At 48.1% G+C, this 18,936-nt stretch overlaps 1 protein-coding gene across 5 annotated transcripts in view; it reads left to right on the top strand.

Moving 5' to 3' along the window:
* Window positions 1-18,936, top strand: part of DPF3 (double PHD fingers 3) — a 289,836-nt gene that overhangs the window by 183,723 nt on the left and 87,177 nt on the right. For all 5 annotated transcript variants that reach the window (XR_011488366.1, XR_011488365.1, XM_070469583.1 and 2 more), the window contains exon 7: window positions 17,070-17,207. Coding sequence is in view for 3 of the 5 variants with exons in the window: in XM_070469583.1 (XP_070325684.1) it covers window positions 17,070-17,207 (138 nt within the window). In the remaining 2 variants the exon portion in view is untranslated. The remainder of the gene's footprint in view (window positions 1-17,069; window positions 17,208-18,936) is intronic.

Raw genomic sequence — 18,936 nt, 5'->3', positions numbered from 1 at the left:
TTCAAACCTGGGCCCCCTGCCTTGCAAGTGCGGAGTCTTAACCACTGAACCACCACAGAAGTCCCAGCTCCTTTCTTGAGTCTCTGGACCTCCTTAGTCAGTTGCCTTCCCCCCATCATGGGCTCCTTTCTTCCTAGGCTTAACAGTGAGGCTCTTTCCCTGAGACATAGCCTGTTGGGGTATAGGACATTAGGAGACAGCCACGCGGGGCCTAGAGCAGCCCCAGATGCTCCCACAGTGTTTCAGAAACTCTGCTTGACTTTGTGCATGTGTGTGTGTGTGCTCAGTCGCTTCAGTTGTTTCCGACCCTTTGTGACCCTGTGGACCATAGCCAGCCAGGCTCCTCTGTCCATGGGATTCTCTAGGCAAGAATACTGAAGTGGATTGCCGTGTGCTCCTCCAGGGCTGCTTGACCTCAGCCTCCTTAAAAATCACTGCTGTTTCCCCTCGTACCTGAGTGCACAGGAAGAATCAGATGACCACTGCAGTCTTATTAAAAACTTTCTGAGGGCATTAAGGCCCCACGTTCTCTAAGGCTCACATGCTTCTAGCTTCGAGCTGCAGCAGAAAAGCCAATAATGTGGGCTTCAGGCTGGCTGCCCTTGTCGCTGGAGGGAAGCTGGGCTCATCACTCAGTTGTTGCGGATATTATCTTGCAGGTCCTTGCGTGGGGTGCAGTGGGGGAGGGGTGGGACAGCCTCCATGCCCCAGAAACTTGGTTTGTGGAGCAGGGCCTGTGGCATGGGATTGATCCCTAGAGACCCAGTGCATTTGTTCCTGCAAAGCTGGGACTGTTTAAATATTTAAGTGTCCTCGCATCGTGGACGCAGGTTGCAGGTTGTCACAGCAGAGCTGGTCAGAGACAGGGCTGGGGAGTGGGCGAAGTTTCTCATTCATGCCCTCAGACCTTCTTGCTTGCTCAAGAACCGTGTCCTTGACCACCAAACCTACAGTTGCCTTGCCTGTAACCCACACCCTCTTTTATTTATTTTATTGAAGTATAGTTGATTTACAGTATTGTGTTAGTTTCAAATGTACAGCAAAGTGACTTGATTATATATACATATATTTTATATATTTATATATTATATATATTCTCTTTTCATTCATTTTCATTATAGGTTATTACAAGATATTGAATATAGTTCCCTGTGCATGCATGCTAAGTTACTTCAATCGTGTCCTACTCTTTGGGACCCTATGGGCTGTATCCTGCCAGGCTCCTCTGTCCAGGGGATTCTCCAGGCAAGAATACTGGAGTGGGTTGCCATGCCCTCCTCTAGGGGATCTTCTTGACTCAGGGACTGAACTCCAGTCTCCTACATTGGCAAGTGGGTTCTTTACCACTAGCGCCCCCTGGGAAGCCCAATAGTCCCCTGTGCTAAATAGTGAATCCTGCTGCTTATCTATTTTGTATATGGTACTTACATCTGTTAATCCTACTCCTAATTTATCCCTCCCCTCTTCCCCTTGGGTAAACTTAAGTTTGTTTTATACCTACATGCAAACCCTCTTGAATTTGTCATCCAGTTAGAAATATTATGTTTATTGTGGAAAAATCAGAAGTTACAGATAAGCATAAAGGGAAAACTAAAAATCACCCATAATCTTACTCTTCAGAGATAGCTTGAATTTTATTTCATTGTATCCTGTTTTAGGGTTCTCTTTATGATCTTCATCTACTATACCCTCTCTCCCCCCAGGAAGTAAGATGTACCACCTTAACCCACCCCCACTCAACAACACAGAAGGACCATTCTTCCATGTCATAGGGACACTTTTATGACAACATTTCAGGGCTATACGGTGTTCCATGATATGGCCATATCCCAGTTTGCCCAATCATTGTTTCACTTGTTGGATGTTTGGACCAAAACTTGTCCGAGATTAAAAAGAGTCTTGCAGCTCTATCTTTGCATAACGCTTTTATTATTTTCCCAGAAGCAGAACTGTGGGGTCAAAGGGCCTGGTGCACAGCCTTTTGATTTCTCTTATTTCAAGTCCTGGTTGGGGCTCAGGGAAGTGGGTTAGCAAGAGCTGCACGAAGAAGGAGGTGTGCTGACTTTGGTGTGAGAAGCCCGAGGTCAGACTGTGGCCCTGCCGCTTGTTAGCTTGTTATCCAGAATTTTTCGAGAAAATCATCTTGCTGCTGGGAGTGTCCATTGTCCCGAGGTGTGAACTGGGGATGGATGCGGTTGAGAAAGCTGCCTGTGATAATGTCTATAAAAATGCTTGCACGTGCATGGTATGTGCTTAATGACTGTTTCTTCCACCTTTGCCTTTTCCTCGTTTCCTCTGTCTCCAGTGTTGTTGGCAAGAGAAGGCTGCTGTCACAGGAGGAGAGAACACAGGCAGTTTTCTTTGAGTAGATAGTGAGTGCCGTAGGAATCCAGGGGAGGGCATGGCCAGGGCCAGGGACTGAGGTGGCAGAGGGCGCTTCCCTAGGATGCCACACAGGTCCTCAGTGAGGGTGTGCTGAATTGACTGAGGTCTCCAGGGATGGAGGGCTATGTGGGAGTCAGCAGGGGGGTAGTAATAGTAATGGCAAAAGTCTGCTGATTTATCTTATGGGCCTGGAATGTTCCATCGGTTTAGTCTGTACTAATTCTCTTTTTTCATATTTAAATAAAATATTAAAAATATTTCTTTACTTTGAGTTGCTCTGCGAGAGCTTTCTCTAATTGCAGCAAGCTGGGGCTATTAGTTGTGGTGCACGGGCTTCTCGTTGCAGTAACGTCTCTTGTGTGGAGCACAGGTTCTGGACGGCACAGCTTCGGTAGTTTCAGCTCACAGGTTCGAGAGGGTGGGTTCAGTAGTTGTGGCGCATGGGCTTAGCTGCTCTGCAGCATGTGAGGATCTTAGTTCCTGGGTCAGGAATTGAACCTACGTCACCTGCATTGGCAGGTGGATTCTTAACCACTGGACCCCCAGGGAAGTCCCATCTGTATGAATTCTTAAATCCTTGAGAAAGTACTAGGAGATAGCTGGTGTGATCATCTCCATCCTACAGATAAGGATTCTGAGGAGGAGAGGGGTTATTTAACTTTCCTAAGGTTATACAGTGAGCAACTGGCAGAGTCAAGATTTGATCCCAGCGGGCAGTCTCTCGCTTCTCTGCAACCTCGCTATCCCCGCACTGGTCACTCACCTCCTCCTAGAGTCTGCCTTGCCTTATATATGCCTCTGCAAAGGCTACCTCTCACATCGTGTGATACCAGTTAGTCTATTTGTCCATTCTTCCAGCTGGATGGTGAGCCTCTGAGAGCAGGGGCTATGTCATATTCAACTTGCATCCCAGACCCAGCCCAGTGGTTGCTCCCAAAATGTTGATGAATGTGGGTTGCACACACCAGGATAGAAGACAGACCAGCGTGGCTGAAGCAGAGTGTTTGGGGAGGGAGACTGGGAGGTACGAGTTGGATAAGGATGCTCAAAACACCAGGCTGAGGTGTTAGAGTTTGGCTTGGCCTGTATAGTCCACGGTGAATCGTGGATGGTCCTGGAGACGTCTCTGGAATGGTTAATCTCTAGGGTTAGGTGTTCAGGGAAGAGAGCCCGAAGCCTGTGGCTAACAGGAGACTTTTCTGGGAAGGAGAAGACATGAAGTCTGGATGGTGGTGACAACAGGAACAAAATGGATGGGGCAAACAAGCAAGCCTTTATGAAAAAGAAGTTCACAGAACCTGGCAGAGGACAGACAGGATGTAGGGTGCAAGAGAGAGGGAGGTGGCAGCAATAGCTCTTGAAGTCTTGAGCCTGAGTAGTGGAGACAGGAGGGAGGCTTATCTGGAATATTCTAGAGGAGGAGGAGGTAATTTGGGAGAGCAGTGACACTTTGACAGACAGGTCTGTGGACATGGCAGGATATCCAGGCAGCGATGTCTCACAGATGCTAATGTACATGTGTTTCCCCAAAGTTAGTGAGGGACTTCTACTGATGTCATTGGTGGATGGGGGCCTGCTTCAGGTAAGGACCATTGAGACATACTCGGTTGGTTGGGTCTCACAAATAAAGCATCTGAGGGAGTGTTTATGTCAGATATTCACCCAGATATCCCGTCAGAGAGCGCACTGGCCAGATTCCCAAATGTTTGGGGTCTGCCACACTTTATGATATTGCTTCTGTTTTTGTTTTCTTTTCTTTCTTTTTTTTTTTTACCTTCCTATGTTTATCTTCCTCAGAACTATGGACAGTTATGTTAGTTACTGAAATTATTTTCAATGGAGATTAAAAAAAGAATATTTTACTCTTTAAGTTAATTGTTGTTGCTGTTTAGTTGCTAACTTGTGTTCGACTCTTTTGCGACCCTATGAACTGTAGCCCACCAGGCTCCTCTGTTCATGGGATTCTCCAGGCAAGAATACTGGAGTGGGTAGCCATGCCCTTCTCCAGAGGATCTTCCCGACCCAGGGGATGAAATCGTGTCTCCTGTATTGGCAGGCAGATTCTTTACCACTGAGTCACCAGGGAAGCTAAGGATGGGCTAATGTGTGATTCACTAGAATAAGGAATCAAAGGCAGCATCTCTATAAAGTCCAAAGAAGATGGCTCTTGAGTTATAAGCCCAGGATTTGCGTCTAGCCTTGACCTTGGGCAGATCATGAAAACCTCTCTGTGCCTGAGTGTCTTTTTCTGTCAAGTGAGGACAATAAGATTGACTTTAGAGTGTTTTCAAGAGGGTAAAATGAGACAGTTATGTGTGAAAACCATTAGTTCACTGCCTGGTTCATAAATATGCTCAATAAATATTTATTTTTTATACTAAAGAAAGGGTACTTATTTCACACTTAGGCTGAGTCCCCAGTTGTGTTCTCTGCTCTGGCTGCTGGAGTTGTGAGGGACCAGGGAAGCATTCTGAGAGAGCTAAATGAACGATCAGAAATAGCTAGTGTTTAGTGAACATTTGCTGCGTGCCAGGCACCGTGCTAAGTATTTTACAAGGATGGACTCATTCAGTTCCGGTAAAGGATTCGCCTGCAATGCGGGAGATCTGGGTTCAATCCCTGGGTTGGGAAGATCCCCTGGAGAAGGGAGTGGCTACCCACTCCAGTATTCTGGCCTGGAGAATTCCATGGCCTGTATAGTCCATGGGGTTGCAAGGGTTGGACACAACTGAGCGACTTTCACTTTTTTTCACTTTCATTCAGTTCTGACAATATCTATATGAGGTATAAAACTATTATAATCCCTATTTTACAGTCTAACAAGCTGAGGTTTGGAGAGATTAAGTAACTTGCCCAAGATCATACAGCCAATTAACTGGCATAGGACGACTGACCTCAGAGTTCACCAGAATTATGTTACCCTGCTTCTCAACAGTGCAATAAAGAGTTCCACCAACACATTCAATGCTTTGGTGTGGGGAGTTTCTGCATTTCTCTGCTGGGGATACAGAATTAGGTTATAGAGTATTTTGAAATGGGAGCCTTGTTGCTTATCTCCTTCTTCTTGTGTTGTGTTTTGTTCTGTTAAAACTGTAGCCACATTCACATACAGTAAATTCTTCAAATATGCAGAACGTTCTCCCTTGATGCAGACACAGGACTTGTGGATCACTGGCATTTGGTAGATCCTGGCTCTGGGCTCTCTCCTAATACATGGGTCAGTGCAGGCCCTGGGGAATATGGCTCTGAAAAATCTAGATGTTACACCCCACTGCTTCTCCAGACCCTTGTGTTTCTGTCCAGAAGACTTCAGCTTAAAGTAAGTGTGAAGGGTGGCCTGAAAGAAACATGAAGCCACAGAAAGGCCTCTGTCAAGCTGGCTTGCTGGGGTGGGGAGGGGCGGAGGCAGCTGCTGGGTGGATCCTGTGGCTGGGAACCTACATCGCTTTTCTGTCACAGTTGAGGGGGTCCTTGCTGCAGGAGGACATGGAGGATCCAGAGAAGCAAAGAGATGTGCAGTGTTAGAATGGGAAGACTCAAATGGTCTGAGGCAACTGCCATGTTTTACCAGTAGGGGAACCAAGCCCAGAAAGGTTTGTTTTTTTGTGTGTGTAAGGGTGCATGATGGATTAGTGTCATCGCCAAGGCCAGACCTGTGGTGTGCAGAGTGCCATCCGCACTGCCAGCCTCTGGCTCGAGAGGATGTGGGAGGGAAGCCCACCTGGCTTGCCCAAGAGGACCTCCTTGGTGCCTGAATGTTGCAGGACCTGGGCCAGTCATTGGTGAAGCCACCACTTTCATTGCTTGAGTTCCATAGAGCCATTATTGACTCTTGAGAAAAGACTGGGCGTTTAACTTAGTCGTAGGGATTAACACTCCACCCTGCATACACAAGTCTGAGCTAATGGCTTTCTGCAGTCCCCTGGGTCTTGTCCCAAGCTCATTGACAGCAGGGCTCTTCTCATTTGGCGCTTCTCCTCACACGGGGCATTGGTGTAGATATTCCTCCACCGCCCCTTGATGGTTCTCCAGAGAGAGCACTGAGGGTTGTCAGGAAGGTGTCAGTGTCAGTCACTCAGGTGTATCCGGCTCTTTGTGACCCCGTGGACTATATAGCCCACCAGGCTCCTCTGTCCATGGAATTCTCCAGGCAAGAATACTGGAATGGGTTGCCATTCCCTTCTCCAGGGGATCTTCCCGACCCGGGAATCAGAGCCAGGTCTCCTGTATCGCAGGCAGATGCTTTACCATCTGAGCCGATGGGGAAGTCAGGAAGGTGTGGGGGTCCCCAAAGATCTGGACCTGTCTGGTGGGGTATGAGTCCCCTGTCTAGATGGCCCCTGTTTTTTTCTGTCCTGGCCCCAGCAGGCCGTAGAGTTCAACCTTAGAAGGGCTGAAGGGCCGAGAATTTGATGATGGTGTGATTGTGGAGGTGTGGGCAGGATAAAGGTGCCAACAAGTGAGGGGGAGCCCTCCCCATCCTGAGTCCCAAGGAGCAGGGAGGACATTGGCTCACGCGGGAGGCTGGATCTGGGGGGAGAGGGTCACCCTGCTCCGGGGTGCTGCCTGAGCAGGGACGGGCATGGAGAAGATCCCCAATGCCTCTGTCCTCACCCTCCATCCCTCTCAATGGCCGAACTTCACTGGAAGCAGAGGGCAAGAGGCTGTGGAGGTCGGCTCCGGGCGCTGGGAGAGGCGGTACGTGGAGAATGAGTAAGGCATCTTTGAGTCCGTGTGCTTCAACCACAGGCCGGAGTTCAAGTCCCACCTCTGGCATGTAGTGAGCTGTCTCGGTGCCCCCAGACTCAGTTTCCTCCTCCGTGAAATGGGATGACAGTCGCTACCTCCAGAGCTATCTTGAGACTCCACGTAAGAATGTGTGCCTGCCCGACAGTCTGTAAGCAGGCTGCCTTGGAGGCGTTGGCAGGTGACAGGCACCGCTGGGTCGATTTTTACAGAAGGGGAAGTCGAGCTGCAGAGCAAGGGAAGTGGCATCCTCAGGGCTGTGTGGAAGTGTCAGGGGGCAGAGCTGGGAAAGAGATGCAGCCCGGTGACTCCCAAGGCCCAGGCTTTGTCTCTTGGACACTCATCCCGTAATTGCTTTCAGTCGCTGCTTTCAGGCTCTCGGAAACCACTGGCTCAGATACCCACTGCGTGCTCCAAGTTGGGCTGATGAAAATGTGCCAGAGTCATTAAGTTATCAGTGGGGAAGGCGGCCGCTTCTCCCCGGCAGGAAGGATTCTGCTGTCTCTGCAGCCGGCTTTGTTCACGCATACTGCCCCGATTGTGCCTCCTTCTCCTCCTCTTCCTCCCTCCTCCCCTGCCTCCCCGTCCTCCCCCATCCTCAGAAGGAGTGAGGGATGTAGGGTTGAAGTGTGGTGGTGGGGGGGGTGTGGCATCGTGCTGTAGATATTCTGGGGCAGCCCTAAAGGTATTCATAACTCCAGACAGGAGGTCCTGCCTGGAGACTCCAGCTCTGGTAGGGAAGCAGGCAAGCTCTCATTTTGCAGCTTGACAGATGGATTTGCCCCGGGGGAAGGAGAGAGAGGGAGGCAAGCCGGACCTTCCTCGTTGTCACAGCCGGCCCTCTCCATGTGCGCTGTGCCGGGAACACACGATCCAGGTGGAGCTGCCAAGGTGAAAAGAAGGACCTTAGGTTGTGCACAGGCAAGGTTGACTGGTCCTGGGGTGCTGGCTTCAGAGGCGCCTGGACAAGGAGCCTGCCCTGGGGAAGGAGATGGGAGCCGGAGGTGGGGGCGAAGCCCTCTCTGAATGCTTCAGCCGTCTTGGGGCTCAGGCTGATTCTGCAAGACAGATAATTCCAGAATGAGATTGCTGACGTGATAAAAGGATAGCAGATGGTTCTAATACTTTATTTTCAGAATGTATCTTTCCCAACATTCTATTTTCTTGCAACTCCATCACCCCAGACTTCAGAGGAGAAACTACTAGTTCCTCCCGCCCCCCCCTCCACCCCGCCTCCCCACCGTTCCTTTAGGGTTTTATTCCCTTTGTGGATCTACAGTGTGGACGATGGCTGACAATGGCTGAGGCTCACTGTGAGCCCTGCACTATTTTCAATGTATTCTCTCACGTAGCCTCCCAGCTGCGCGGTAGGTATGCTGTCGTGATCGTCCTGTTTTCCCGAGAGGATGCTAAGGCACAGAGAGATTTAGCCACTCACCCAAGATCACACAGTCAGTCAGCAGCAGAGCTGGGATTTGAACCCAGGCAGTTCAGATCAGCTTACCCTCATTCCAAGACAGATCCTATCTCTCTGAAGGCAGGGTTGACCTAGAAACAGGGCCAGAGCTGTCGCTGGCACTAAAATGACCACTGCTGAGTGACTAGCCACTCTGGCCAGGTTTCCCATTAATACTTTACTCCTGACTAGAGCTGGCTGGGTCCTGCGTTCACTGTGGCAGCTCTTACATGACCAGGGTGGCTGTTTGGAGTAAGTTAGTCCCAGATCTCCACCCCCTGCTTCCATAGGTTTCCAGGACCAGATGCTTTTTTTTGGTCACGTCATGCAGCATATAGGATCTTGATTCCCTGACTAGGGAGGGATTGAACCCACGATCCCTGCGTTGAAAAGTGGTATCTTAACCACTGGACCACTGGGGAAGTCCCTCAGATGCATAATTTGCAGGGTCCAGTACAAAATGCAAATGAGGAGCCCTTTGTTTCATAGTAATAAAAAAATTCAAGGTGGCGACAGCAAAGCATTAAACTAAGTGTGGGGCCCTGTCTGAAGGCACCCGTCTCACGTCTACAAAACTGGTATTCAGAGTGGCAGGAGGATGTGATGAAATCCATACAGAAGGTGAGACAGTGCTGGATGTTCCTCCTTTTCCAAACCAGTCAAAGCAGGATTTCCAAGGCATTTCTTTTCATCTCAATGCAGCAGTCTGATCCAGGATGCACTTCGATCAAAATAAATCTTAGGAATCTCGTAGCCCTAGGATGAAGTCATCTGAAGGACTGGGACTTGGGTCAGCAGCTTTGTTTTGGGGTCAGGCATCTTGTTCCATGGGCTTCCCTGGTGACTCAGATGGTAAAGAATCCTCCTGCAATGCGGGAGACCTGGGTTCCATCCCTGGGTTGGGAAGATCCCCTGGAGGAGGAAATGGCAACCCCCTCCAGTATTCTGGCCTGGAGAATCCCCATGGACCGAGGAGCCTGGCAGACTACAGCCCGGGGGTTGCAAAGAGTTGGACACGTCTGAGCGCCTAAGCATACACAGCACATCTTGCTCCCGGAACTCCAGTCTCTCCTCACCCTGCCGTTCAAACTCCCCTCTCTTTCCTCCTCTTTCCCTTTAGCCTCCAAGCCTGCTCAGGATCTATTCTGTTAAAGGACAAGCTCCACTCAGTCTCCACGGACTCCGCAGTCCCATCCATCCACCAGCTGACTCTTTCCTCTTCTGCAGCCATGCTGGAAGGAATGGTCTGTCAGCCCCATTGCCACTTCCTCATTTCCAGAAGCATCCTAGCTCCTTGCAGCCTTGCCTTGTCCTCCGGGAGTTTGTGGATTCTGTGCTCACTAGGTGACCTCCTAATTGCTGAGCCCGCTGGTCTCTTCTCAGGCCCCATCCTTCTTGGCCCTCTGGGGCATCTGACCTTATCTGGGCTCTGCTTCTGGAAAATGAGGATGTGTGTGGCTGTGAGCAAATGTCCTTGAAGCCCCAGAACAGGCCTGGCACGTGGTACACATAGCTGTTAGCAGGAGCTGACAATGGTGGTGTCATCTCTAATGTCACTTGGCAACCCTGCTCCTCTGGTCTAGATTACTGACTCCTGTGTGAGTCTTTCTTTCTTTCTTCTTCTTTTTTGAAAAATATTTATTTATTTTTATTTATTTGGCTGTGCCCGGTCTTAGTTGCGGTATGAGGGCTCTTCCATCTTTGTTGCAGCATGTGGATCTTTAGTTTTGACATGAAAACTCTTCGTTTTGGCATGTGGGATCTTAGTTCCCCACCCAGGAATCAAACCTCTCTGCCTGCATTTAAAAGTGGAGTCTTAGCCACTGGATCACCAGGGAAGTCCGGTGTGTATAAGTTTTTCTTTCTTTCTTTTTTTTTTCATTTATTTTTATTAGTTGGAGGCTAATTACTTTACAACATTGCAGTGGGTTTTGTCATACATTGACATGAATCAGCCATGGATTTACATGTATTCCCCATCCCGATCCCCCCTCCCACCTCCCTCTCCACCCGATTCCTCTGGGTCTTCCCAGTGCACTAGGCCCGAGCACTTGTCTCATGCATCCCACCTGGGCTGGTGATCTGTTTCACTATGGATAATATACATGTTGTTCTCTCAAAACATCCCACCCTTGCCTTCTCCCACAGAGTCCAAAAGTCTGTTCTGTACATCTGTGTCTCTTTTTCTGTTTTGCGTATAGGGTTATCGTTACCATCTTTCTAAATTCCATATATATGTGTTAGTATGCTGTAATGATCTTTATCTTTCTGGCTTACTTCACTCTGTATAATGGGCTCTAGTTTTATCCATCTCATTAGAACTGATTCAAATGAATTCTTTTTAATGACTGAGTAATATTCCATGGTGTATATATACCACAGCTGTAAGTTTTTCTTAACAAAAATTTTATGTTGGGTTCTCTTTCTCCACCAGACTCAAGATACTGATGTTTTCTGAGTTCTGTCCTATGTCCACACCTTTCTTCTTCCTCTCCTTATTCTCTCCCAGCACTTCTCTCCAGATCCATAAGTTCCACTGCCACCCAGGCATCTCCAACATCCGCATCTCCTTCCTAAAACTCCAGGTATATAAGCCAGCCGCAGACTGGGGAATCCTGCTTTAACTGTGGCAGCTCTTCCACGGTGAGGGTGGTGGTTTGGAATAACTTAATCCAAGATCTCCACCCCAGACTGAACTCATTCCCTTCCTTCTTTAAATCTGATTTTCCTGCTACATGCTTCCACCCCACTGCCCAAATCAGAAGCCTGGGTGTTTTTATTGCTTCCCTTAGCTGACGTCAAGTGTAGGCCTTGAGCTGAGCCCCTGGGGCTACATCAGTGTCCAGACACTCAGGGCCTGCCATGCTTATTGCTGGTGGGAGAGACACGTACCAATACACAACTCATCCTGGGAAGATCACACACCAGGGTCCTAATTGTGATTGGAAAGGCCGGAGAACTGAAGGATCATCAAGGATCATTAACTGAAGTTAATCAGGCAAACTGGGGCTGGGGGATATTCTGGGCAGAGACTTGTGCAAAGGCCCTGTGGCGGAAAGAAAACTGTCGAAGAAATGAAAAGTCAGTGGGCAGGAAGTCCAAGAAGGAGGTGGAATGTGGCTCCAGGCGAGGCTGGGGAGGTGGACGGGTGCTGGATGGCGCGAGGCCAGGAAGCCGAGTTGGCCGAAATCTTTTTAGGTTCCTCCTTGCTGCTTCCTCCTACCTGCTCCCACTTCTACCAGATTCTCTCTCTTTAACCGCCTTCCTATCCTAAAGTCCTCATTGTTCACACATTAAAAATTAAAGTAACCTCTGTTGTTGTTGTTCAGTCACTCAATCGTGTCCGACTCAATTTGACATTACATTTAGGTGATTTCAGGATGTCTTTATAGTTACATTAAATACCGGAGTGGGTTGCCATTCCCATCTCCACAGGATCTTCCCAATCCAAGGATTGAAACTGGGTCTTCTGCATTGCAGGCAGATTCTTTACCTTCTGAGACATCAGGGAAGCCCTAAGATATAGCCTCCTGCCACCTCCAAATCCATCTTTCACACTAGAGTCTTAAGTGGTATTTCTAAAATATAAATCTGATTAAGTAGGTCCTCCCCTGGCCTCCCACTGTTGGAATAAAGTCCCACCCACCTTCCTCTCCTTAGTCTCCTCACACCCACCCCGAAGCCTGCTTCCCACCAGCTTTCCTAAACATCCTGCAGGTCCCAGAGGTGCTGGTGGAAGGTGCTTTGGTGCCCACAGGCCCTCCTCCTCTGCCTGGTGATGTCCTGCTATCTCACGTGCCATAGCTCATCCACCTCCTCCGGGAAGCTATCCCCCATCCCTGCCTCGAGCCTGTGCACTGGGCCCTCCTCTTTGCCATGCACAGGCTCACAATGGTGCATGGGTCCCACCTGCTCCTTGCTAGCTGATGTGTGTATCTCCTTGCTAGACTGAGGACTCTTAGAGGGAGGGGACCAGGGCTCATTCAACTTTGTCCTCTGGTGCCTCAAGACTGGGCACACATTACGTGTTTAATAAATGTTTTCTTGAAGACCTGGTGATAAAGGAATGACATTGTATAAGCAGGTGAAGCTCCACCTGGAAAGCTCTGCATCTAGGGTTCATGTTTAAGGGGTCTGGCTTCCAGGACCTCCATGTGCCGTCTGGTTCTGTTACTTCTAATAATGGAACACAGATCTCAGGGCTGCCTCCCACTGCCCCTGCCTGCCACCACCATCCATCCAGAAGGGCAGGCAGACACAGGGCGGGCAGAGTCAAGCCTCAAAATATTCAACCTTCTAACTGGTTCTCAAACTGTAGTGTGTATCAAAGTTACCTACAAGGCCTGTTAACACAGATTGCCAGGCTCTACCCCAGACTTTCTGATTTGGTAGACTTGGGCAGAACCCAAGAATCTGCATCTCTTAACAGCTTCCCAGGTGCTGCTGAAGGTGCTGGTCTGGGGATTACTCTTTGAGAATCTCTCTTCTAGCAAAAGGATCTGCTTTAAAAACAGTTACTCTCTGTGATGTTGGGGAAGGAGATAAGGGAAGCTTTTTACTGGGATTTGGTTTTGTAGGTTTTAAGAACTATTAGTGTGAGATTAATGTGGATAGATGGAGCTGGTTCTACACACCTACCTCCTCCCCATCTCCTGGTTTTCTACAAAGCCTTGCTGGGTTCACTCATCAGCTATTCAGTGGGTATGTTTGGAAGGTGTAAAATGTGTTTGGCAGCATGAGAGGTAGAGTCGTTGACATCGAGAGGAAATTGATATGAAATGGTCCTAGGAGAGGCCCTCCAGTGCAGTTCTAGCCATAATTTAAGGAAATCAAAGAAGAAATGTCTGCTTGGGTGGGTAGTGAGCTCCCCACCAGTGGAGTTGTTCCAGAAAGGCATCTAGAGTGTTTGTGGGAATAAAACAATTGGATAACTAGTTAGACCACATGACTCTTAAGATCCTGGGATTCTGTGATTAAGGAAGACAGTGTGGTGGCTCAGTGGTAAAGAATTCACCTGCCTGGGCACTCAAAACTGGTGCTCTGGGAAAACCCAGAGGGATGGGGTGGGGAGGGAGGTGAGGGGGTCAGGATGGGGGGACACATGTACACCCGTGGCTGATTCATGTCGATGTAAGGCAAAAACCACCATAATGTTGTAAAGTAATTAGCTTCCAGTTAAAATAAATAAATAAACTAAAAAAGAAAAATAATAATCCTTCTGCCAATGCAGGAGGCCTAGGTTTGATCCCTGAGTTGGGAAGATCCCCTGGAGAAGGAAACAGCAACCCACTCCATTATTCTTACCTGGGAAATCCCATGGACAGAGGGGCCTGGTGGGCTACAGTCCATGGGTCACAAAAGAGTCAGACACGACCTAGTGACTAAAACAACAACAACAAGGTGTAATCACAATGAAACGACACAAATAAAATGCGGTGGAGCGTGTGGTGGGAGAGCTGCAGAGGCGGCGGAGGCGTCCCCATATCAGCACTGATGTTATTGTCCTTATTTTAATAAACACACTTACGCCTCACCAGTAATATGCTTGGTAATAAAATGAATTTATGTCCAATGACCCCTTAATTTGCTGTTTATTGCCCTTAGATCATTTAAAAGGTTAAATAGAAAAAGCCACAAGCAGGCCCACAGTGTGCCTCAGAGGTCTCCATTAGGGCCCATTTCCTGAGTCAAATGGAATTGAGATGTGTAGTGCCATGTTATTATTATTTTTTTTTTTTTTTGCAATATTTATGTGTGCCTGTGAAGGGGAGAGAGAGAGAGGGAAGCCAATTGCAGAACTTGAATTTATAGTTACTAGGTCAACAACTTGATCACCAACTTGAATTTCAGACTCTCACCTTGTTAAGATAGTCCAGACAATTGCCAGATTCCATAGTAGAGGTAAAGGTCAAAGCCCCTCTTTCAGGAGGGTCCAGCGCCTCCTGTGGTCTCCTGTGGTAGACCACACTGAAGCCCCTCACCCCTCACTGCTGTTTCTTGAGCATCTATTAGGTGATGGGTACTGAGTAAGATACTTTACAAATGTTATATATAATCTTTCAAGGTAAGTAGTACTATTGTCGTTTTCAGATTTTAAAAAAGTCACATAGGGATTATGTGTCTTGGTCAATTTCACAGAGAACTCAATTCATTTTTGGGAGTCAACATAACTATGTGATTGAAAAGCAAGATAAAAGATAGGTGAAAAATTATAGACCTATCTCAAGTCTGAGTGTAGATGTAAAATTAGAAAATAGAATGCAGCAGTATATCAAAAAGATAATACACTCCAATCAAAGAGGGTACATTCTAGGGATGCAAGAATGGCTCAATAGTAGGAAGTATTAGGAAATCAACATAACTCACCATATCAACAAACTAAAGTAGCATCATATATTAGTAGATGCTGAAAGGCCAGCTGGTAAAATTCTCCTGTAATAAAACTAACTCAGGAATAAGACAAACTACTTAAACTTGATAGAGAATAAAACCTAGTAACTTACAGTGAATTCTAAACAGTGAATCACTAAATGCAATTTCACTACAATAGGAAAAACTTACTTTTGCTGTCTTAGAATATGGTCTTGGTGATTCTTACAAATGAATTAAGCTAAGAAGATAAAATAGTTTGTCTGTGAGAAAGAAGAGATGACATTATCTATTTTTGCTGAAGGTTATAATACTTGAAAAACCCAAGAGAATCTAGTAAGAAAGGAAAAAAAAAAGTTGCTTGGTTGTGTCCCACTCTGAGATCCCGTGGATTGTACTCTGTGAAGTTCCTCTGTCCATGGAATTCTCCAGGCAAGAACACTGGAGTGAGTAGCCATTCCCTTCTCCAGGGGATCTTCCTGACTCAGGGACTGAACCCAGGTCTTCTGCATTGCAGGTGGATTCTTTACTGTCTAAGCCACCAGGAAAGAAAGGAAACCCCACCAGAAATAATAAGGGAGGCCAGTAAAAGTGTTGGGTCACAGCTCTTCTCTATACTGTGGAGGTCATGCAGCTGGTCAACTTTGGCCCCTGTAAGTGGGATTTGAGCCCATGTCTGATGATGAAGCCTGTGCTCTTTCCACCTTGTAAAGTGTTTATTCTCACAGCTATAACCCAGGCATGTGAAGGGAGAGTCTCTTAAAGCTGCCAATTTCAGCTGGTCCAGCAGATTGGGTGGGGTTTGCTCTGCTGGGGAGAGGTGGGGACAAGATGAGAGGGCTGGCACAGGATTTTTACTGGAAGACCCTCAAGACTTCTGCTACCAGAAGTGCTGTCCCTCCAGGGGCTGGGATATTGGGCTTTGTGGTGGGGAGGGGATGACAGTGGTCTAGTCTTAGCCATTTAGGTGCTGAGCAGACAACCAAGGGAGCTGCCCCTTTCTCTTGTTGGCCCCGAGAAACCATGCTTGTGTTGCTTGTTGCCTTTGTCTCCTACTGTCCACTTGAGTGGTGGGGCCTGCCGGGACACGTTTTTAGAGATTTGGTGTATCAGAGACTCCTAGGGCCATCAAGGACACAAGCTCTTGGCTAGCACCTCTACCAAGGATGCCTCAGATTTATGGTTTTCATGGTGGAAGTGGAATGTGTTTTTCTGGCACAAAAATCACTGAGTGATACATCAAAAATATGATCCACGTAAAGCTTTTTTACTTCATACAGAGTCAAGCACAGGGTGGCAGAAGGAGTCCTGCACAGGAGTCCAGGAGACCTGGGTCCCCGTGGCTGGCTCAGCCATAACTAGCTGTGTGTTCCCAGGCACATCACTTAACCTTGCTGGGCCTCACTTGCCTCATCTATATACAGGATATTGGATGAAATTAAATAGACTCCAGTCTGTGCATGCTGAGTCACTTCAGTCATGTCTTACTTTGTGACCCTGTGGACTGTAGCATGCTAGGCTCCTCTGTCTATGGGATTCTCCAGGCAAGAATACTGGAGTGGGTTGCCATGCCCTCCTCCAGGGGATCTTCCTGATCCAGGGATTGGACTTGTGCCTCCTACATCTCTTGCATCGGCAGGCGGGTTCTTTACCACTAGTGCCACTCAGGAAGCCAAAAGAGACTCCTAATGCCTTTTAACTTCAAAGTTATAATAATGATCACCCTTCTCATGTGCCCAGCTCTGTTCTAAAGCGCTTTGCACAGAGCTTTGCTCATCATAACGACCCAAAGTGAAGTACTATTATGATTCTCGTTTTCCCTCTGAAGAAACCTGAGACACAGAGAGGGCAAGTGACTTTCTGAGGGTCTCACAGCTAGGAAATGATGGTGCTCTTCCTCAGTTCAGCTTCTGTGGTTTTTCTTTACCTGGGTCCATGCTGTTAAAGCACTGTTGGTTCTGTCCAGTGGGGTGAGGAGTGTTGGGGGTGGGAGACATTTTCTCAAGGAAACCTAGCTCTGGAGTGGATGGATGAGCCGCTGCCTGGGAGATTGATGGCAGCGGCTGCAGACATTGCTGACATTTTTGTTTTCCTTTCTTCGTTTCCTCTCTAGTCTGCGGCAAGCGCTACAAGAACCGGCCGGGACTTAGCTACCACTACGCTCACACTCACCTGGCCAGCGAGGAGGGGGATGAGGCCCAAGACCAGGAGACCCGGTCCCCACCCAACCACAGAAACGAGAACCACAGACGTGAGTTCCTGGGTGTTGGGTTGGGTGGGTGGTAAGGTGGATGGGCAGGGCTACAAGCTTTCCTTTCTGTTCACCTGTGGGATGGTCTGCTGGCACCTGTGGCTTGACCTCAATGACGTGTGATGAATTGGCTATTTCAGCCCCCCAGATACCCCTGTAGGTCAGCGGAGCCCCAGGCTTAGAATGGGCTGAGTAGGGGTGGCACACCCAGCTCTGCTCCCAGAGGACAGAAGGTAAGTATTAAAGCCAAGGGAAACTTCCTTACCTGGCCATCATCAAATGCCAGACCTGGCAGTCTTTTTCCCCAGCTCTAGAAGATCCATTCACAGCTGCTAATCTGAGTTGGGCAAAGCCCAGGGGTGTGTCAGTTCAAACAGACCTTCCAAATGCCTCCTTGGCCACCAAGAGACACAGGATATTCTTGATCCATCATCTTGGCTCTTACAGGGTCACAATTTGGGTAAAAAAATACTGCCCTAGAGTTTCCATGCTCTTCCCTTGAGCTCTCAATCAGCAAACATGACCTAGGTGTGCTTGTCACTGGGGATGTTGGGCTCTGGAGAGCCAAAATCATCCTGAAGTTTGTGTTTCCATTTCTATTCTTTCTTTCCTTCTTTGGCTCCCAGTTATGAATTAGAGAGTTGCAAAGGGCTTAGCATTCACCATATGACTTCTCTCTACGACATTCTTTATGGTTTCTGGACCCACCCCAAACTCAGGATGGGATGGGATGATGGGATCTTTAGGGCTTGCTTCAAAATGTGGGTCATTCTAGGATCATGGGGTGAGTAATAATTGTGGACATGCCATGTGTTTTTTATTTTGTTCAGAAGATTTTGTGGTAGGGGTTCCTACAGCGAATAAGTCAATGTAATACAAGGGACCAGACTGTTAAAAATATTCAGATTCTAGAGTTTGAGGGTGACTCCTGTGCATGTCAGTCAGTCATCTCAGTCAACTGATGTCAATTGACTGCCTTCATCCAGTATTTGCGGAGAAGGCAATGGCACCCCACTCCAGTCCTCTTGCCTGGAAAATCCCATGGATGGAGGAGCCTGGTGGGCTGCAGTCCATGGGGTCCCTAAGAGTCGGACATGACTGAGCAACTTCCCTTTCACTTTTTACTTTCACGCATTGGAGAAGGAAATGGCAACCCACTCCAGTGTTCTTGCCTGGAGAATCCCAGGGATGGGGGAGCCTGTGGGCTGCCGTCTATGGGGTCGCACAGAGTTGGACACGACTGAAGTGACTTAGCAGCAGCAGCAGCAGCAGCACCAGTATTTGAAACAATGAACACACATTGGCCAAAACCTTTCTTTGGATTAGTCTGGATTCTCCCCTAACCCCCAACCCACTTTCCCCTTGTAGCATTGCCTTCTGTCTTAGTTTCCTCAAATTCCCCAAACAAAGTATCAAAGACTGGCTGGCTTACCAGAGATCTGTTTTCTCGCAGTTCTGGAGCTGGAAGTTCCACATCGAGGTGTCATGGGGGGGTCTCCTTGGAGGCCCCTCTCCTTGGTTCGCAGGCGGCCGCCCTCCGGCTGCCTCTCAGATGGTCATCCCTCTGGGCACATGTACTTCTCAAGTCTCTGTGTGTGTCCAAATTTCCTCTTTTTATAAAGACACCAGTCAGATTGGATTAGGGCCCATCCTAACAGTCTCATTCTAACTTTTGCTTTTTCATCATCTCTTTAAAGGCCCTAGATCCAAATATAGTCCGATCCTGGGG

The sequence above is a fragment of the Odocoileus virginianus genome, chromosome 6, assembly GCF_023699985.2.
Source record: "Odocoileus virginianus isolate 20LAN1187 ecotype Illinois chromosome 6, Ovbor_1.2, whole genome shotgun sequence".
Classification (NCBI taxonomy): domain Eukaryota; kingdom Metazoa; phylum Chordata; class Mammalia; order Artiodactyla; family Cervidae; genus Odocoileus; species Odocoileus virginianus.
Note: the sequence above shows the minus strand (reverse complement) of the source record. Positions and strands in the feature narration are given on the sequence as shown.